We start from the raw sequence: 19,509 nt of genomic DNA on the forward strand, positions 1-19,509 counted from the left end.
CAATCAGAACTTCATACAGTATTCAAGGTGTGGGCGTATCATGGATTTATATAGTGGCATTATGATATTTTCCATTTTATTATCTATCCATTTCCTTTTTTGGATACAGTTTTTCCTTTTAATTTTCATCTGTATCCTGCCCAATCATCTAGCTCAATCATTTGCTCTTGTTGCTATTCTGAGCTCATTAGAACTTTACTCTATTCCATCCCAAACACACATCTTATTCTTCCCTCTCCTTCCCCGTGTACTCTAACTATCTTGGTGCCTTCCCCACATTCCCCAATGTCCTTCTTTCCCTTTACTAAGGCTAGACTGATGACAGCCTTTGGCAGAGACAGTAGTCTAAGATGGCCAAATAATATTTTGCCCAGTCACCATCTTGCTGAGCCTATATGGTAGTTACTACTCTTCAAAGTTACTTTCAAATCTAGATGCCTAAAATTAGGCTATTAAATACATATTTAGGTTCCTAAATAAACTTGGTCTGATTTTCAGAGGTGCCCATTGCATATCACAGGGGAAATTACTTAGCCTCTCTATGCGTCATTGTTCCTTTCAGTAAAATTGGGATAATGTATATCTCATAGGCGTGTTTACATTTAATAGATAGTTCATAAAACACTAAGACCTTCAAGTGGCAGGTATTATAAATTATTGGTATTATAATTTTCATTTAATTAATAATTTTGTAAAAAATATTTAGAACAGGGGCATTTATGGGTGTCAAATTAGTATAGCATGGGAAACACCTTCATTAGAAAAGTGAAATAAAGCAAACCTAGCTCAATCTTACAGTGGGATGCCAGCAACCACTCATCTAGAATTATCTGTTCCTACAGAACCATTCTACCGAACTAAGGACTTGCTCTCAGAGAAGTTCATGTGGATATGAATAGTAATCTAATTGGCTGAACATTGGTAAATTAATTATAAAGCACTAGTTTGTATCACTGCAGATGCTCCCACGAAATAAATTACCATGGCATGTACTACACAGCCTCACATCATATTAAGGGTATAGAATAGTGTTAAAACCACCACCACGATTGGCATTAGTTATAAGATACCATTAAGAAGAAGTCCTAATTAAGATTAGGCAATAGCCATAATAATATATATGCACAACACCCCCAATCAGGCCTACTGTATCACATAGCAGATGAATCTTCTTCGTATATGCGTAACTTGCCTCAGGTAGCATGTGACTAGGATTCATTAAGGAATTTGGTTCGCTGATTGGATCATTAGCTTCCCTTGCCTGGGCACTGAATGTTGATCCAGGCCCCCTAGCAGATCAATGCACCTCTACAATTAATGGCTAAAAACCAGCCAAAATGCAGGATTTTCAATAAAAATTGGGATATATCAACATTTTAAAACAGATTGGGGTTTTTTTTGTAATCTCTCTGATACATGAGTGTTACCTCCTGCTAGTCTGACATATTTCACAAGCATTAAACACACACACACACACACATTAAGAGTTTCATGGTACAACACATTATTCTAATTATTTGGCATTATAAAGTAATGTTCTTAGTGTTTTGACAGCAGTAAAAGACTGACAGGCCATCAACCTTTGGAGAAGAGTACAACAGCAGCATTTTGCATACACACAGGAAAGCATGGTGTGATTTACAGTCCTTGGGACAAATTTTGCTCTGTTGCAACAGTATAAATCTTAAGTAGTCCCTTCAGTTAATTATTCTGGATTTACACCTGTGGAAATAAGAGCAGAATATGATAATTTACCACTCACTTCATATCTCACTATGTGCTCATTCTCAATGGAGTGCAGAGAGTAGGACACCTTCATCCCCCCTATAAATCTCTAGTCCACTTAGCAATGAAAACATTCCAGGAATTAAAGCCTGCTGGAAATGAATATGTAATTTATTGGTCAGTGCTCTAGTGATTTTTTCTAAGAAGACATATTAATGCATTTAACAGTTGACTTTTGCTCCAAGATAGCCAGCCTAGAATCTGTCATCAGCATTTCCACGCTGCTTGTTACATAGTTATAGTAAACAAAGTCATTTACATTTATTCTTAACACACATTTGCTCAAAGTAATGAAATTTTAAAATTCTAGATGATAAAAAAAATAAAAGCAGTATGGGGCTGCCACTTTGTGCTCATTTGTTCTTTTCCCATGGCAATAACAAAGAATAATCATCATTAAAAATTACACATTATTTTACCATTTTTGTAACTAGAGTGTATTTATACAGAACTGACAAACTAATGTAAAAGCCATTAGAAAACAGGAACAGCTTTCATAAAAGGATTAACTCTCTAAAGTCATATACACATGTACTATTGTCTTCAGTAGGATCGCAGCCTACAAGAGGCCAAAATTTTAGAAGATTGGAGAAAAAGGGACAGACCATCCAAATAAAAAACTAATTTAATACACTCTTAGGAGGTATTTTAATGCAGTCATTCCTAACCATACCATACTGGCATTAATTCTTTCTGGAGTTGTGCAGCTCACATCCAAACACAAGAATAGAAGTCTTTAGACATTGCCAAATGGGCCTCTCAATGGTTGAAATGTCTGGGGAAAAAATCACTAGGAAACAGGAGTCCCCACTCTTGCTCTCCTGAAAACCTCTCCCTACAGATTAAGACCAAGCTGGAAGGAGGAAAAGATGGCAAGAAATGTTAAAAGAAAAGAGCCCTTAATGTGCTGCTGCAAAAAACATTTGCATCTGAGCATAAAGGCAGAAGACTGGGGAGCAGTATCAATGTAGTTCACAAGGCAAACTGCACTGGAGCGAGAGAAAGCAGTAACAGTTTGCCTTTCTTTGAGAGTTTGGGGGGGAAAAATCAGCAATTCCAAGCCTGATGAGCAGCAGATTCCCATAACAGAGAAGATGCAGTTCCAATTACAGAAATTAAACTTTAGCACTTTAAGGAGTAGTCATTATCCAAGAAAGGGAACATCAAGGTCTAAACTCAGACAAATTTTAAGCAAAAAAGTCACATACCTGGTTAACCATGTGATATGGGGTCTTAAATTTTCTTTCAGCATGAGGTACAACTTTACCCTTAATGTTATGTTTAGTTACAACTACAAAACTTCAGCCTATCAAGACTATTTTATTTAAAAAATAGTTAATCCAAGAAAAATTACATCCCCACTGAGTGTTTTTCTTTTTTATTCATATATTACCTGGATCCAAAACAAGTTGGTTATATACAGCAGATAATATTCATAGCTGAAAGGGTCTCAGAGCCCAGGCTCTAGCTTGTGCCAAAACATCTACACTGCCATTTTTAGCCCTACAGCACAATTCCCACAAGCCCAACTCAGCTGACCCAATCTCTGAGACTCGGTATTTTATTTTATTTGTTTTCATTTTAAAAAATGAATTTTTATTGCAGTGTAGACATACCCTCAGTAACATCTGATGCCATGGAGACAGGACATGAAGGATAGGTACTGTCTGGAGAAGAGGCAGTATCAGGAGTAAATATTCTTCAGCTTTATCTCGTAGTATGAACATTTTTATATTTAGTTGCCTGTAATGAACGGGTTGAGCTAGTACTAGTTTCCACATAACTATTTAATTAACTGAAAATATATGAAGCTATTCCACTATATCATGCAGTTCTCTTTGCTCCAAAAATTTCTCTGTAAAGGGTGACTTCTCATCTCCCAGAGAAGCACTTTCAGTAGGTTTTTCATATTATTTTAAATGAAAACAAGAGGGAGCGGGGAAAATCTGTCGTAAGAATTCAGTGCTGACATTCCCTCATAATTTAGCCATTCACTCCATTACTATATCCAATACATTCCAATAGTACTAAATATTGTGCCCTCCTTCCACAATTCTGGAAAAACCTAGCAGAATTATAAAATCTATTTCCCAGGCATGAGCAGATCAACTTAAATTGCTATCTGGGATGTTTTTCCATCTAGCTAATTTGCTGCAAGGATTTGATGCTAAACAGTTTAGACTACCACATTAGATACGTAAAAAGATACTTTATATGACAATAGGAAGAGGATAATGTTCTAGTGGAGTGGACAAACTGCATTTTCAAAATGCAAGTTTAAATGGTAGGTTTTTTTTTAAGTGCCAGGCATAAAGGTATAACTTATATGAAAGTTTACCAAAGAGAAGTAATTCTAATATAGTTTTATGCAAAGGAAGTTCGATTCTATTACCGCATCCCGTTCTCTTATTCTCAGTGAATAAGACAAAAAATTAAAAGGAAATTTTAGATTAAATTTTAACAATTCAAAACTGAGCACCATCAAAAGGTGATGACTGAAACACAATTCAGTTTAAAAACAACATGTTGTATATCTTATATTTTATTGATAGAAATGTGTGTACAGCTGATACATTACAATATAACCATACATTACAATAAGAGCAATTCCTTAAAAACATCTGCAATCATTTATAACAAACACATGCCACATTTTAACCTGCAATGTTACAAAAATACTTTAAAAAGCTAAAACCAGGAGACAAGATTTTCAGAAGTGACTACTGATTTTGAGTGCCCTTCTTGAGACACCTTATGGGACCTACTTTTCAAGAACTGCTGCACATCCACATTCCAAAAAAATCTTCTTTAAAAGATCTCAAGTTTGTACTCAAAAAATTATGCAGGCACATAGAAATCATTAGTAACTTTGAAAAACTGCATATTTAAATGATGTATTATATGCTTAAATTGTATTTCACAATAAAACTTAAATGACTGCAGATGCTTATTTTAATTTTAGTATTTTCTCCAGACTTAGCAAAGATTTAATTTAATTCGTGTATGTACATATCTGATGCACTACATTTTCTAAAAAGCTTACTCCTCTTGGGCCCTTGTAAAAGATAATGAAAGGAACCAACAGAATGCACTGTATTTAGGGTTTGTTTGTTTGTTTGTTTTAGGTCTTCCTTCCTGTTCCAGGGGCTTGTACATCTACTGCCAAAGTTAATGTATGACAGGTCTTTTATCTTACTGGCCTCTCATGTCTTCATTGCTTGGATCTGATCTGGTAACAAAAAGAAAAAGTCAGTCTCACTTTAAAAATACTAGCTTTAGTACACTGCACTTAGTGGAACTGTCACCCCCAAAAGAAAACCAATATATTTAGGTTACAAAATTACAATATCATTTGTTGCATCTGTAACCAGGAAAAAATTGCAGTTTGCATCTTCAACTTGCACCTGGAGGGTCTACTTCTGAGATTCCTCTCTGATTAAGCAATTTCTGCCAGAACTGCCATTTAAACAGAAAGAAACTAGCACAAAATTATTTTATTCTTTTCCACACCTTATGTGACTGCCTGGATCAGGGTAACAACATAGACAGGAAGTTACACAAGTATGCATTCCAACTCTGGCTACAGTCAAGTTCTGGACCTCTATGTAATTGAATTCCATAAAAGCTTAGTTCCTGAACAGTTTATAAACTATAGGACTCAACTTCAGTCTTACAGAGGTACTATTGCAGTTCATATGAAAATGCAGCTTTCCACTGCTGACCATATTTCTGATGCCCTTTGCCACTTCCCACTGTTGCCCCTGGCATTTCTTAGCAACATTTCAATGTGTACTTAATTAACTCATGCAGAAATGGAATGTGGGTGCAAAATATATGTTCCAATTATAACTTCAATAAAATAAAATAAATATTTTTCTGGGCAGATGGCAATAACCTATTCCTCAATGAGGACTAAGTTCACACCAAGTACATGTGCCAAACTTCAGGTGGGTTGTTGTAGTCTGTTTTTTTTTTTTTTTTTTTTTAAAGTTTTCATAAAGGAAAAAGTATTTTTTTTACCCTCTCAACTCAGAATTGGCAACTGTATTTAGTCACACTATTTTATTTTGTGGGAAGAATGAGAGAGAGAAGTCAGTCTCAATGTTTGGGTAAAGAACACTGATGGAATATTTCAGTCCCCAAAGTGAATATTTCATAATTTTCTGATAATCTGAAAAAAGTGAGGGTCTATAATAGAAATTTTTGCAAAATTAACTGCAGCAGAAGTAACTGCTATAATGACTTATCTTTTCAATTAAAATGTGATATTTTTAAATGCATCTTCTAATCCCTGGTCCAAGAGCTGACTGGGTCCATTTTTAATCTTTAATTTTGATCCAGAATGGGTTTTGCCAGGAAAGCATCTCTGGCTGGCATTTCAGATTCATGTAAACAACAGCCTGAAAGTGTGTACCTGGAGCATCACTTCCAAATCTGGGCTGTTGCCACCTGCAGAATTCCTCATGAAGACAAGAGGAATCAAAAGAAGTTGAGACAATAATGAGACTTTCAGGTGAGGTCAGGAACTCAGGAAAAACAGCTGAGCTGCAAGCTACCCTTTGTGATAGGATGTGGGAGAAGAAAAGCTCCCTCACAAAAAAACCTCTGTGATGGGTAAGGTGCTTCCTGTCCTTTTGTGGGAGAATAGAACACCCTCCCATAAATGTTATTTTTGGGGAGTTGTTCCCCCTTCCTCAAAATGCTACTGAATAGTGATAGGTAAGTAATTCCTTCACTCACATTCTCATCATCAACACACAGGAGAAACAAAAGCAGTTAAAAAAAAACCCTATGTCATTCTAGTCACTAGATGAGACTGAATAGAAAGAGTTCTCTACTACTCGTGAATAAACTGAGATAATACAAAATATAGTACCTGATTAAAAGTAATTCTTTACTGCCGTTTGAAATAAGATCAACATTTACTTTAGCTGTAATGGACTTTGGATCATTATTGACATCTAGTGGCTTACTCAGAACAGAACACCAAAATGTGGGTGGGGAGCAAATTACACGGCTTCTTATAGAAGGCCTTGCACAAATATCGTCTTTTGATCCCAATTAGATTTAAACCAAATTATTTTAAGTTATGTTATAATAATTAATGAACTACTAATTTCAGAATGTGCATTAGAGTGAGGGAAATTAAAGTGATCCTATCAACCTAAATGCAGGATTTGTTGTTATTATTTGTTTAGCAATAGCTCTCAAGGACTCAAACAAAATTAGGACCTCATTGGGCTAAGAACTATACAAACACACAGTAGTACACAGACTCTGCGTGAAAGAGATTAAAATCATTACATAAACATCTCATACTGTTTATATAATTATGAGACTGCTGCATGTGTTGTTATCAGTATTATATAAATGTTTCACTTTGTCTTCCGTTCTTTAATCCTGATCCCAAACAAGAAGAAAGTAGTGCACTTCTTTTAATAATTAGTCTTAGAAGGATTTAATATTATTTTAGTTACAGTGCTTAACAGTTTCCAAGGATTGCACAAACATTAATAAATAAATTAAATAATTAATCCTCACAACACCCCAAACAGATAGGTACTTTAGGAAGTATCACTCTAAGGATATGTCTATACTGCAATAAAAGGCCCCCTTGCGAGGGGAGTGGGTCTCAGAGGCAGCTTCCAGCCTGAGCCTGAATGTCTACACTACAATTTTATAGTCAGCTGACCCAGGCTCTGAGACTTGGTGCCGCTTTTAATCACAGTGTAGACATACCTTAGAATTTCTAAGATACTTGTCAAGGAGCCAGGAAGTCCTCTAATGGGCTGCTCAAGGGCAGATGTGCCATGTGGACTTCCCTTGGCCAGAACCCCCAGGGCTTCTGAACTCTTGGGAGGCTGCCAGAGAGTTGTAGACCCTGGGGAGAGACCTGGCAGCTGCAGAGTAAAATTGACATTGAAATTTTGTTAAATTTTTTTCAGAATTCCCAGTTCATGGAGAATGTTGAAAAACTTGGAATCATTCCAATTTGGAATGAAACCAAATATCAAAACCATGAACTTTACTATTAACTGGAAACCCCTGTGTTGGCCAGCTGTACTTTTAACTCCTTTTTCGAAAGTGACTAGATTTTAAATTGACCGAGTCCCTTTAGAACTCAGATCGTTCATAAGAAACCTGTTCTACAGCTCCAGCAACAAATGCAGAAGCCAGGGCCCAAGATGTCTTCAGCTTCCATATCATTATAAATGTATATGACACCCTACAATACATTTTAATAGCCGCCTCTCGCCTGCAGACATCCATAAAAATTGGATATTCCTGAATGGCCCAATCCTTCTGCTTAAATCAATGGCAAGACTGCCATTCTCTTCAGTAGAAACACAATAACCCCTAAATGTCACAGCTTGAGTGGAGGACAGATTCATATATAATGCAGTTAGGAAATATTTGGTGTTCAAGAGTGTTCAATAGTGCTCTTGTAAAATTAACCTGGACTAGGACTCCCAGTTCTTCTAGAAACCTTCATATATTGCTCGGCCTGTTTACTCAACATTTGAAAGGGATAATAAAATATGGAGAAAAAAAGAAATATGGAACATTGGAGCATAACAGCTAAGGTAACTAGGAAAATAATTAAGTTACCATGTGCAACATAAGAAAGATTCAAGAGCACATTGTACTCCTACCCTAAGCAAGAAATTCCTACACAGCACGTCCCACTTCCAATAGTACCCATTAATTTTTAGTAATAGTTTATCTTTTCTCCAAAGAATATTCTGTAATTTTGGGGTTATGTAAATTTTTAAAAAGAAGTATCACTGCTGTTGGAATGGCCCTAGCTGCAGAAAATCATAATAAAAAACCAAAACACCAAGGCATAAAATATCAGGTTTGGTACTGGTACTCACTGTGTGATTTGATCTGAGAGCAGAAATAGATAGAAACAAGGCAAATGAAATGAAAGAAAACTTACAAAATGAAAAAGTCTAATGGAAAGAAAATAAAATTATAATAGAAGTAGATTTGACCTACCTTGGAGCCAATCTACACCTTCTTGTAACCCTTCTCCTTTAAGCGCATCACTAGCACTAAAATAAACAGAGACTACACTATAAAAGCCACATAAAGACATTGGTTTGAGTAAAAAATGGTTATCACATCTGAATTTTGTCAATTATGTGGTAAGTACAGCAGAATATCTCCAAATGCAGCATGTGTCAGAGTCAGGCATATTATTCCTTAACAAGAAGTAGGCCACACCTACATGAGCACATTGAACTATTTCGCAAGAACTATTCTAGTATAGCTTCTCTGGGTGGACACTATTCTGAAATATTTTCTCCGCTCTGCATTATACCAGAACAGTTATTCTGCCACAGACATTCCCCTGTGTAGACAAAGCCATAAAAAAAAACTTTTGCAAAGTTCATGATTAACATGCATTCCTCCACCCGGCTGGGGTACAGGGGCCATGCTGAGACTGGAGAGGAGGTCATGCTGCATCCTGGCAATCCCCAGCTGGCATTAGGGACCGCTGCCAGCTCATGTAGGTTCACGTATTACCTTGGCTAAAGTGGGACTAATACAGATCCGCCATTAGAATCGAGGAACCATAACTAGGTATTTACAAGCCCTTTTTGCTGCAACAAGATGAACTTAGCACAGCAGAGGATCTGGGCCACTATACTGGTTATTCATAAATCCATTTACAAAGGGATTTGGCCAATGCTAAAATATATGATCTTTGATCATTTTGAGGAAAAAAACCACACCAAATCAAAACAAAAAACTGTAGCTATGTTATCATACGCAAACTGTTTGAAAGCAGAAAAAGGCTAGCAATTTATGAACAAGAGGTGCATTTTCAAGTATGTCAGTTTCTGTGCAACTTATTTTATCTACATAATACCAGAGGAGAAAGTCTTAAAAAGCATACTTGAATCACCATGATTATATATTTATTGAAAGTTGCAGCTTTTTATTTTTTAAGTTTGAGAATCAACCATTAAAGGAAGTTCAGAGATGACCATTTCACAGTATAAAATAAAAAGCAATTTCATTTCATTGTGACAGGATCTGCAGACTAGGCTTTCATCCTTTCCAAAAATCTCCAGGTATTTTAAAATCAAGTGAACTAGTTTAAAAAAATCAGTAAATTAATGTGCTTACTACTAAAATTAAAGTTACACTATACATTTTAAAACATCTGGAAATAATTCTTTGGTTTTGTTTCTCTTTCCTATTACTTTAGTAGTATGAAGCTGTTGTAAGATTAAGAAGAAAAAGTGGTGCCCCCTCAGGGTATGTCTACATTGTGATAAAAAACCCACAGCACTGAGTCTCAGACCCGTGTCAGTTCACTCGGGCTGCAGGGCTAAAAACAGCAGTGTAGACATTCAGGACTTGGCTAGAGCCCACGCTCTGAGACCCTCCCTCCTCATGGGGTCTCAGAGTCTAAGCTCCAGCCCAAGACAAACCTCTACACTGCTATTTTATAGCCCTGCAGCCTAAGGGTATATCTACACTGCAATGTAAGCCCAGGATTAGTGGGACTTGAATCCATGGACTCTGGGTTTGAAAGCCCAGGGCTTAAGCAGCCACCCATTAGTGACCCTAGCTTAAGAATTTTTGAGCCCAGGCTCCATACTGGGACTCTAATGTCCACAACTTTTTATCGCCCTCCTGAAAAGTGGTTGTTCTAGCCCTTTGTTCATGGTGCAGTAAGGGAAAACTTGACTGTCACCACACCCATCACAGGAAGTTGTTGCAGCCCACCAACACATTCTGCTGAACCATCATTGTGCTCTGCATGTTCCCATTTGAGTCACCATTTGATGAACTTCTCTTGCTTCGGCTTTTGCTCCTGTTTCAGGAAACAAGCAGAGATTCCATGGTGGATGTTTCCTAACTCACCACAGGCACCTGACAGAAAAAATGATGGAGTAGGACAATGACAATACAGACAAGGAAGACTCAAATTGGCTGATGCTACTCATTAGTCTTGGTATAGCTGCTTATGACCCCTTTGTAGATGAGTGCTTGTGGAGTAGGGCCACAAGCACAGACTGGTGGGATTACTTAGCCATGTGGACCTGGGATGACCAGCAGTGGGTCCAGAACTTTCACATGAAGAAAGCTCCATTTCTGGATCATTGTAGGCAGCTTGCCCCAACCCTCCAGCCTCACGACACACAGGAGGGTGCCATATTAGTCCAGAAGCAGATTGTTATAATCATCTGCAAGCTGGCTACCCCTGAGAGCTATAGGTCTGTTGCAAAGCAGTATGGTATTGGAAAGTCAACTGTGGGTGGCCAAGGTTTCTGAGGCAATCAGGTGCATTATTTACCCAACAGTGGTGGAAATAAACAATATTCCTAAAGTAACTACTGGTTTTGAGAGAATAGGCTTTTCAAACTGCACTGGGATCATTGATGGGACTCATGTGCCCACAGTTTGCCACCCTCCCCGTTCCAGGAGAAAGTGAGTTCATAAACTGTAAAGGGTACTACTCCATTATTACATATTAGGCGCCTGTGGACCACAGAGACCAATTTATGGATGTCAGCATGGGCTGCCCTAGAAATGTTAATGATGCCAGGGTTTTCTGCTGATTGAGAGTCTACCTTCCCAGACAGGCTGGGAAACTATTGCACCAAATGACATTGTCATAAATGGAGTTATTGTCCCCACTGTTATTCTGGGGGACCCTGTGTAACCCCTTTTGCCTTATGAAACATATCCTGATGTAAGAGTGCAAAATAGTTTAAAAAGGTTTAAATTACACTCTCAACAGGTGTAAAATGGTGGTTGAATGTGTGTTTGGCAGACTGAAATCCTGCTGGTGCTATCCACAGATCCCTTTAGATTCCAGTATCATTAAAGATGTCCACATTATTGTGGCTTGCTGTGCTCTTCACAATCTTTGTGAAGCCTAAGGTGAGCTATATGTCCCTGAATGGACTTATGATGGGAATAGATTGCTGAACCAGTACACTCAACCAGAAAGTGAACCCCTGGAGCCGGATGCAGCCAGGCAACAGAAATCAGGGACACTCTGTGATCCGACCTTATGGACTTGCATGGGCCAATGGAAGAAGAGTACATATAATATATTTGTACGGTAATGTTTACCATAAATGAGGTACTGTCACAGCACGTGATGAAATGGAGGGTGGTGTCATTGTATACAGTGAAGGGGGGGCGCGCTACTGATTGTCATCATTTTTGTTATGGATAATATGACTGCTAATGTAGTGGTGTGGGAACTGTACATTAACATTATTGATATACACAGATTTCTTAATTTCTGGTTTCAGAGTAGCAGCCGCGTTAGTCTGTATCTGCAAAAAGAACAGGAGTACTTGTGACACCTTAGAGACTAACAAATTTATTAGAGCATAAGCTTTCGTGGGCTACAGCCCACTTCATCGGATGCATAGAATGGAACATATAATAATAAAATACACACACACAGATAAGTTGGAAGTTGCCATACAAACTGTAGAGGGTAATTAGTTAAGATGAGCTATTATCAGCAGGAGAAAAAACCTTTTGTAGTGATAATCAAGATGGCCCATTTAGACAGTTGACAAGAAGGTGTGAGGATACTTACCTTAGGGAAATAGATTCAATATGTGTAATGACCCAGCCACTCCCACTCTCTATTCAAAACCAAGTTAATGGTATCTAGTTTGCATATTAATTCAAGCTCAGCAGTTTCTCCTTAGAGTCTTTTTTTGAGGCTTTTCTGTTGCAAAAATGCCACCCTTAAATTTTTTACTGAGTGGCCAGAGAGGTTGAAGTGTTCTCCTATTGGTTTTTGAATGTTATGATTGTGTCACTTGAATAAATACGTGGACACAGTTGGCATCGGGCTTTGTTGCAAGGATAGGTTCCTGGGTTAGTGTTTTTGTTGTGTGGTTGCTGGAGAGTATTTGCTTCAGGTTGTGGGGCTGTCTGTAAGTGAGGACTGGTCTGTCTCCCAAGATCTGTGAGAGTAAGGGATCATTTTTCAGGATAGGTTGTAAATCTTTGATGATGCCCTGGAGAGGTTTTAATTGGGGGCTGAAGGTGACAGCTAGTGGTGTTCTGTTATTTTCTTTGTTGGGCCTGTCCTGTAGTAGGTGAATTCTGGGTACTCTTCTGGCTCTGTCAATCTGTTTTTTCACTTCAGCAGGTGGGTAGTGTAGTTTTAAGAATGCTTGATACAGATCTTGTAGGTGTTTGTCTCTGAATAGGGAGTGGGAATGGCTGGGTCATTACACATATTGAATCTATTTCCCGAAGGTAAGTATCCTCACACCTTCTTGTCAACTGTCTAAATGGGCCATCTTGATTATCACTACAAAAGGTTTTTTCTCCTGCTGATAATAGCTCATCTTAACCAATTAGCCTCTCACAGTTTGTATGGCAACTTCCAACTTGTGTGTGTGTGTGTGTGTGTGTGTGTGTGTGTGTGTGTGTGTGTGTGTGTGTGTGTGTGTGTGTGTGTGTGTGTGTGTGTGTGTGTGTGTGTGTGTTTCTTCTTACTATATGTTCCATTCTATGCATCCGATGAAGCGGATTGTAGCCCAGAAAAGCATGTGCTCTAATAAATTTGTTAGTCTCTAAGGTGCCATAAGTCGTCCTCTTCTTTTTTAATAATTTCTGTTTAGATTCACCTTTTTTGTTGTACCTTACTGTGTGTTTATCTTTATTATTCAAAATACCTATTATAAAGATCTGGCAATGATGGCAATAATTTTTTAAATAAAATAAAAGCCTTTATTTGTATTATAAAAATAACAATATTAAAGTATTGCCAGGCAGGCCTGCTACCATTAGAATACTGAAACAACAGTAACAAACCAATACCACAACCAGTAATAAAACAAAGTGCATGCAACACTGAACAATGCAATCAGTGCTGTCAGTAAATCCTCCAATTGTGTGCGTCACCTGTTAAGTTTTCTTCTTCCTCTCTTGTGCATTTACCACTCACTTGCCATTGCTGCATGGGCATAGAGGCCTGCAGGAGAGTGGCAGACTGCAAGAGGGAGAAGATCTGCACGGGGTGGAAGTACACAGGGGTAGATTTACCCAGTAAAGATGCTATTAAGTCCCAGTTGCATGGGCCAGCCAATCATGAAATTGTTCAAAGCGACCCTGGTATGCAGCACACGGTACCATGAAGGAAGAAAAGGAGTACTTGTGGCACCTTAGAGACTAACAAATTTATTAGAGCATAAGCTTTCATGAGCTACAGCTCACTTTGGCTGTAGCTCACGAAAGCTTATGCTCTAATAAATTTGTTAGTCTCTAAGGTGCCACAAGTACTCCTTTTCTTTTTGCAGATACAGACTAACATGGCTGCTACTCTGAAAAAGGTACCATGAAAGAGACTCAGGTCACAGTATAAACATGGCAGGAGCCTGCACTCTTGCAACTATCAGCAAAAGCAGCCATTACTCAAACTGGTTGTTCTGCTACACTTAGTCTTCCACCCTTAACCAACGTTCCTCTTCCAGGAACTACGATGCAAGTATCTGCTCCCACGCTGTAATTCTGTCCTCATCTCTGCAGCCTGCCTGTGCCTTTCCACTTGCCTCTCCACTTTAAATGAATTCTTCTCTCTTTGGTATTGGACTTATTTATTGTCCCTGTCCAGAATGTCGATAATAAATTCATCATGGGAATGCTTCCTCTAGGACTGGTGTATGATGGTATGGAAACCCAGGCTTCCAGTGGAGTGAGCGAAAGCTACCAAGGTACAACAGCCAGTAGAAATACAAGTTCCTGCAAGCAGATATAAAACAGAACATTATTGTCACAGTGATTCACAAATAGTTCTGTGCATGAGCAAAAAAAAAAAAAAAAAAATCCTTGTGGAATCTCAAGGACAAAAATAAAAAGATACTTTGTAAAACTGAACTTCAGTATATTGTGAGAGGAATGCTTCAGATCCCAGAAGCTCCATGGACACAACCAGGTTAAATCGCAGTGAAAAGAGTGCATGGAGAATAGTAAATTAAAAATCACAATGGTGTTTAGAAATTGTAGACTGCTTTGCAGCAGGCGGATGGCCGCAACATACTACATAAGCTTCTTTCTACGATTTCGAAGGACATAACGATTCTTGTGGCTCAGGCTGGTAAAGAGATATTTTATTCCAAGTTTCCAGTGGTAAGCCAGCCATATATGCCACCGAGGTATTAAACTTATCATGACTGAACAGCAGGTCTATCAGTGGAGTGGGCTGATGATCTACCAAGGTGGCCCTGGAAAATATGGCTCTGTGAACTACTACCTATCTGGAGCTCCTGCTATGGGAAAAGTTTGCAGCTATTAGCACCCACGATTGGAACAAAATTCATGGGGAAAATCAATAGGATGCTGCATTAGCTCCCTACGGCTTCCAATACAGCATTTTAAGACTGCTGCAAACGCACACATTAATATGGACATACTGAAGAACTCCATGGTATCCCCCCCCCCATTAGCTTGTAATAACTTTTGCATTGCTTATAAATGGAAATCCCTCCCATTCCTATATTAACAACAAAACAAACATGGAGCCAAAAGCTTACCAGGCTGAGTACTGTCTCTTCTGGTTTTCCTGCCAGTTCTGCAGCAGATTGCTCCTTGGGGGGCATCAAAATGCTCCTCGGAGGAAGGACTCAGGATATGCTGTAGCTGCTCCAGTGGCAAAGCCTCCTCAGGGACCAGTTCCAGCACCAGTGTCACTTCATCAGCCTGATCCAGCATCTACTAACTCCCCTCCAGTCCTATACTGGATTCAGGAGTCAGAAGGTCACCATCCCAGCTGATCAGGGCATTGTGAAGTATTAAACATATGATCATAGAATATCAGGGATGGAAGGAAGATCTAATCCAACCCCCTGCTCAAAGCAGGGCCAATCCCCAATATCTGCCCCAGATCCCTAAATGGCCCCTTCAAGGATTGAACTCACAACCCTGGGTTTACCACGCCAATACTCAAACCACTGAGCTATCCCTCCCCCTCTTGCTGGTTCCATGCTCAGCACAATATCCAGCACCTTGACAAACTCCTTGTAAGCGAGGCAGGATGACAGAGGTGATGTTCTCATCCCTGGCTTCCTGGTAGTCAGTCTTGAGCCACTTAATCCAATCCCTGCATTGGTGACCAGGCCAGTGAAACCCCAATGTTGCCAGCTTCATGGTATTCTTCTTAAAAATCAAAAATATTTTGCTTGCCTCACTCCAGAGATTCACCAAAATCTGGCTGTGTTCCTGCAATCAGGAAGCAGCATGCTTGGCAAAGGACTTCTTCTGGTCAATGGCCATTGCAAATGCAGAAGGTTCACTGAGTTTGCAGTTCAGTAGTCAGAATAAAATAAGTAGGGTTAGATGTGCTGAGCTGTTGTATTTGAACAAGGGGGGTTGCTTGCATTCCCAAGGAATCGAATGGCTAATCTTGGGATAGAGACGACAAAGAACACCGGCCCATGGAATTGTGGGATAGCGTTGGTGGACTCTCAGGACCCGAATCTGGGAGTCCTGGATCCAAGCTGCACTGGCACTGCAAAATGATGCAGTTTGGGCCCAAGTCCCAGCAGGACCTGGATTCAAACCTACCCACCTTGCAGGGTCCTGGGGTCCAGGCCCCAGTCAGACAGAACTGTGAATAGACAAAAGTGGGTTTGGGCTCAAGCTGGAGTCTGAGCCCAGGCTTTCACTGCAGTGTAGACATATCTTAAAAGTCTCAGTCTAGAGATTAAAAAACCAAGGCCGGTGCTTGGAAGTCACAAATCCTATATACACCTCTATAGTTGCCACTAACAAATGCAAAGCTTTTTCCTAGTGAAGAATGGGACATAAGCCATCAATTTCAGAAGAATTTAAACTATTACTTAAAAAAAGTTTCTAGTTTTTGTGACTGCAAAGATAACTTTCCAAATGTGAACTGATGCAGTGTTGTCTATCTTAATCTGCACACAGATAACTTCACTGCCTGTTGTACGACTGGTAGCTTTCCAAAGTACTCGCAGTATGATATTACCAAGATTCTGATTAGTTTCGCAGCTGATACTCAGAATTCCACAGTGCATAAGAGGGACCAGCTACAGCACTCTGGTAAGAATCTACCACCATTTCACTTCCCAGCAATAGTGAGTGGGGTTGTTCTTCCCACTAGGACATTGCCGGAAACTTCACTAGGGGCAACCCCTCTGAGTTTCTGGCTAGGAGATTTCTGGTAAATTTTTCAAGCCCAACTCTACATTATTTTACAAATTAAATATTTTTTCAAACCAGATTTCATAGCAAGTATTGTACAAAGCCCTGTACCTACTCAGATACCAGTAAAAAGTTACAGCATTTTATCTGGTTTGCTTTCATTTAAGTAATAGGATAGTGAATGCTATGGAATAGTTAAAAGTTGAACATTTCAAACAACAAACAAAAAAAAAAAGGTGAGGTAATAGTACTTTACCAGATATGCCATGGTTTATCTTTGATGTTCTCTAAAGACAGTAACTGAGAGACTTTCACAGATGATACTGCATCCCTGAGGTCCATCTTGTTAGCAAAGAACAAGATAGGTATTCTACGGTGTTTGATATCTAAGCATAAACAAAAGCAAGGAATACCAGAATATTTGGTAATGCTTGTCGTCATTTGCAAGTAATGAAACGTGAATAACAAAAAAGGATATACTGCTTACCTGTCATTGTGGTTCTTTGAAGGCTGTATCCTACCAAGACACACACTGTTGGGTCACGTGGCCTCAGCCACATGCTTTGGGAGTGCTCACAAATTTTCTGGCAAGTTTTGGAATCCCTCCCCAACTCAAATACATTTATGGCTGTAGGTTTAGGTTGTTGGCGAAGAAGAGGAATATGGAGGCTTCAAACCATAGCTTCCAATCACCACTTATTCACTATTTAGTGAAGGACAGGGTGTATAAATTGCCACAAAATTGATTAAGAGTTCATAACCCTGCAACCATAACTGAATTAGGATACATTGAGCTATCCTCAGGTATCCTGGAGGATGCCCATTACTTTCTCTAAAGCCTACAAAAATGGAAAAAACATGTACACCTCTACCCCGATATAACGCTGTCCTTGGGAGCCAAAAAATCTTACCGCGTTATAGGTGAAATTGCATTATATCAAACTTAGTTTGATCCACCGGAGCGCGCTGCCCAGCCCCCTGGAGCGCTGCTTTACTGCGTTCTATCCGAATTTGTGTTATATTGGGTTGCGTAACATCAGGGTAGAGGTGTATTTGGTAATCCCTCACATCCTTCCTGTGCTTGAAGAAAGGCCTCTTTTCCAATAGTTCTTCTCAGCTAGCAACAGGAACCACAAGACTGGAGCAAGGAGCTCAGTGCATTGGCAATTGACTTAATTCTTGGCATACTTACATACACCCAAGAAGAATATGGAGAAATGTCTTTATGCCACAGATGCAGACGAAGCAGTGAGAACACACTCAGCATCTAAATGCTTAAGCCTGTCTGGCTAATATAGAATATTAAAGCATCACTGGAAGAAAACAAAGTCCACCAGTGCTCTAGCCTGTAACAAAAAAAATTGAGTAATAGCAAGTCTAGTCTATTCCTGTGTTGCTATCAAGGAAAAGGGTGGTGCATTAGGGGAGAAGATAAAGACAACTACATTTGAATATATCATCCAAATCTTGATAGGAAGATGCTACTTTTTCCCCCCTAACCATCAGAATTTGTAGTGAGCACTTCGGATATAGCTTCTCCCTAAACTCCAAGGAATGGGAAGTAAGCACGACTAAGATATTTGAGTTTTTCAAACAAATGTATGCTTTAAAGGATTACTAACTCATTTCTCATTACATTAATTGCTTACATTGGAACCCACAGACCAGTCTCCTTTGCTGACAAGTAAGTTTCATCATTTTGAAATGGCTTGTGGTGTCATTTGTTTTGGTTATTTTATTTATTTATTTTTTTAAAAACAACTCTTCAGCCTTTCTTCATAATGACTGGAAACTACATTCCTCCCCCCCCCCCCCAATTCCCACATTCAGAGATCAGGATGGCTCATCAAAAAGTAAACAGTAACCAAAACTGTCTGCCAGCTTTGCAGTTAATTTGCTAGAGGCGGTCTGAGGAAAAAAGTAAAAGCCTCAGAACATGCAACTTATGCTTAATTAAAGCAACTTTTAGGTTTCACAGTTAAACAGCCAAAAATTAAAAAGCTAAAGTTCCTACGGCAACATAAAGCTAGCTAAGTTAATCATATTGCCCATGTGTCACATTCTATGGATACATTAAATATAGGAACAGGGATATCAGATGCATGCAAAGTGGCCAAATTAATGTTATTGTAGGAATCCTAACATTTTTATTTCCATCATTTATTTCAACTGTGCGAAGCTAATGTTATATTAACAGGTTACCACTCAATTTCCTGGGTTATTGTGGGGTTTGGTTTGGTATTATTAATTAATAATTATTATTATTTAGAGAATGAAGTTAAAGCCCACTTAAGATGCCAACATCATATACTGATAAGCGTACACTTCAGTAAGAGTATTCACTTCTATCTAGAAGCATACCTGTGTGTTAATATCTTCTACTGCACGTATATAGTAGCCAGTTGTTAGTCTTTCATATCATTCATATCCATCTTTTTTTCCAAAACTTGGTTATGGATGTTCTTATGGGAATTATTTTATATACCTCATTTCAAACATCAGCCATTTTTAAATTGTATGAAGAGGTTGGGTTTTTTTTTTTTTTTAAATGGAAAAAGTATT

General features: G+C 38.8%; 1 protein-coding gene across 10 annotated transcripts in view; it reads right to left on the reverse strand.

Moving 5' to 3' along the window:
* Positions 1 to 4,309: 4,309 nt before the first annotated feature.
* The window catches only part of ARL6 (ADP ribosylation factor like GTPase 6), a 39,590-nt gene continuing 24,390 nt past the window's right edge, over positions 4,310 to 19,509 (reverse strand). For 6 of the 10 annotated variants that reach the window (XM_038369247.2, XM_043510129.1, XM_038369228.2 and 3 more), the window contains exons 6-9: positions 17,204 to 17,333; positions 8,785 to 8,840; positions 8,661 to 8,673; positions 4,310 to 5,014 (exon numbers count right to left, since the gene is read on the reverse strand). In XM_038369247.2, the coding sequence (XP_038225175.1) occupies positions 4,978 to 5,014; positions 8,661 to 8,673; positions 8,785 to 8,840; positions 17,204 to 17,333 (236 nt within the window). In that variant the 3' untranslated portion in view covers positions 4,310 to 4,977. Of the gene's footprint in view, positions 5,015 to 8,660; positions 8,674 to 8,784; positions 8,841 to 13,492; positions 14,527 to 15,317; positions 16,076 to 17,203; positions 17,334 to 19,509 lie in introns of those variants that run through there. The other 4 variants (XM_043510153.1, XM_038369264.2, XR_006279716.1 and 1 more) reach the window with 3 other exon arrangements.

Source organism: Dermochelys coriacea, chromosome 1, assembly GCF_009764565.3.
Source record: "Dermochelys coriacea isolate rDerCor1 chromosome 1, rDerCor1.pri.v4, whole genome shotgun sequence".
In the NCBI taxonomy this organism is placed as follows: domain Eukaryota; kingdom Metazoa; phylum Chordata; order Testudines; family Dermochelyidae; genus Dermochelys; species Dermochelys coriacea.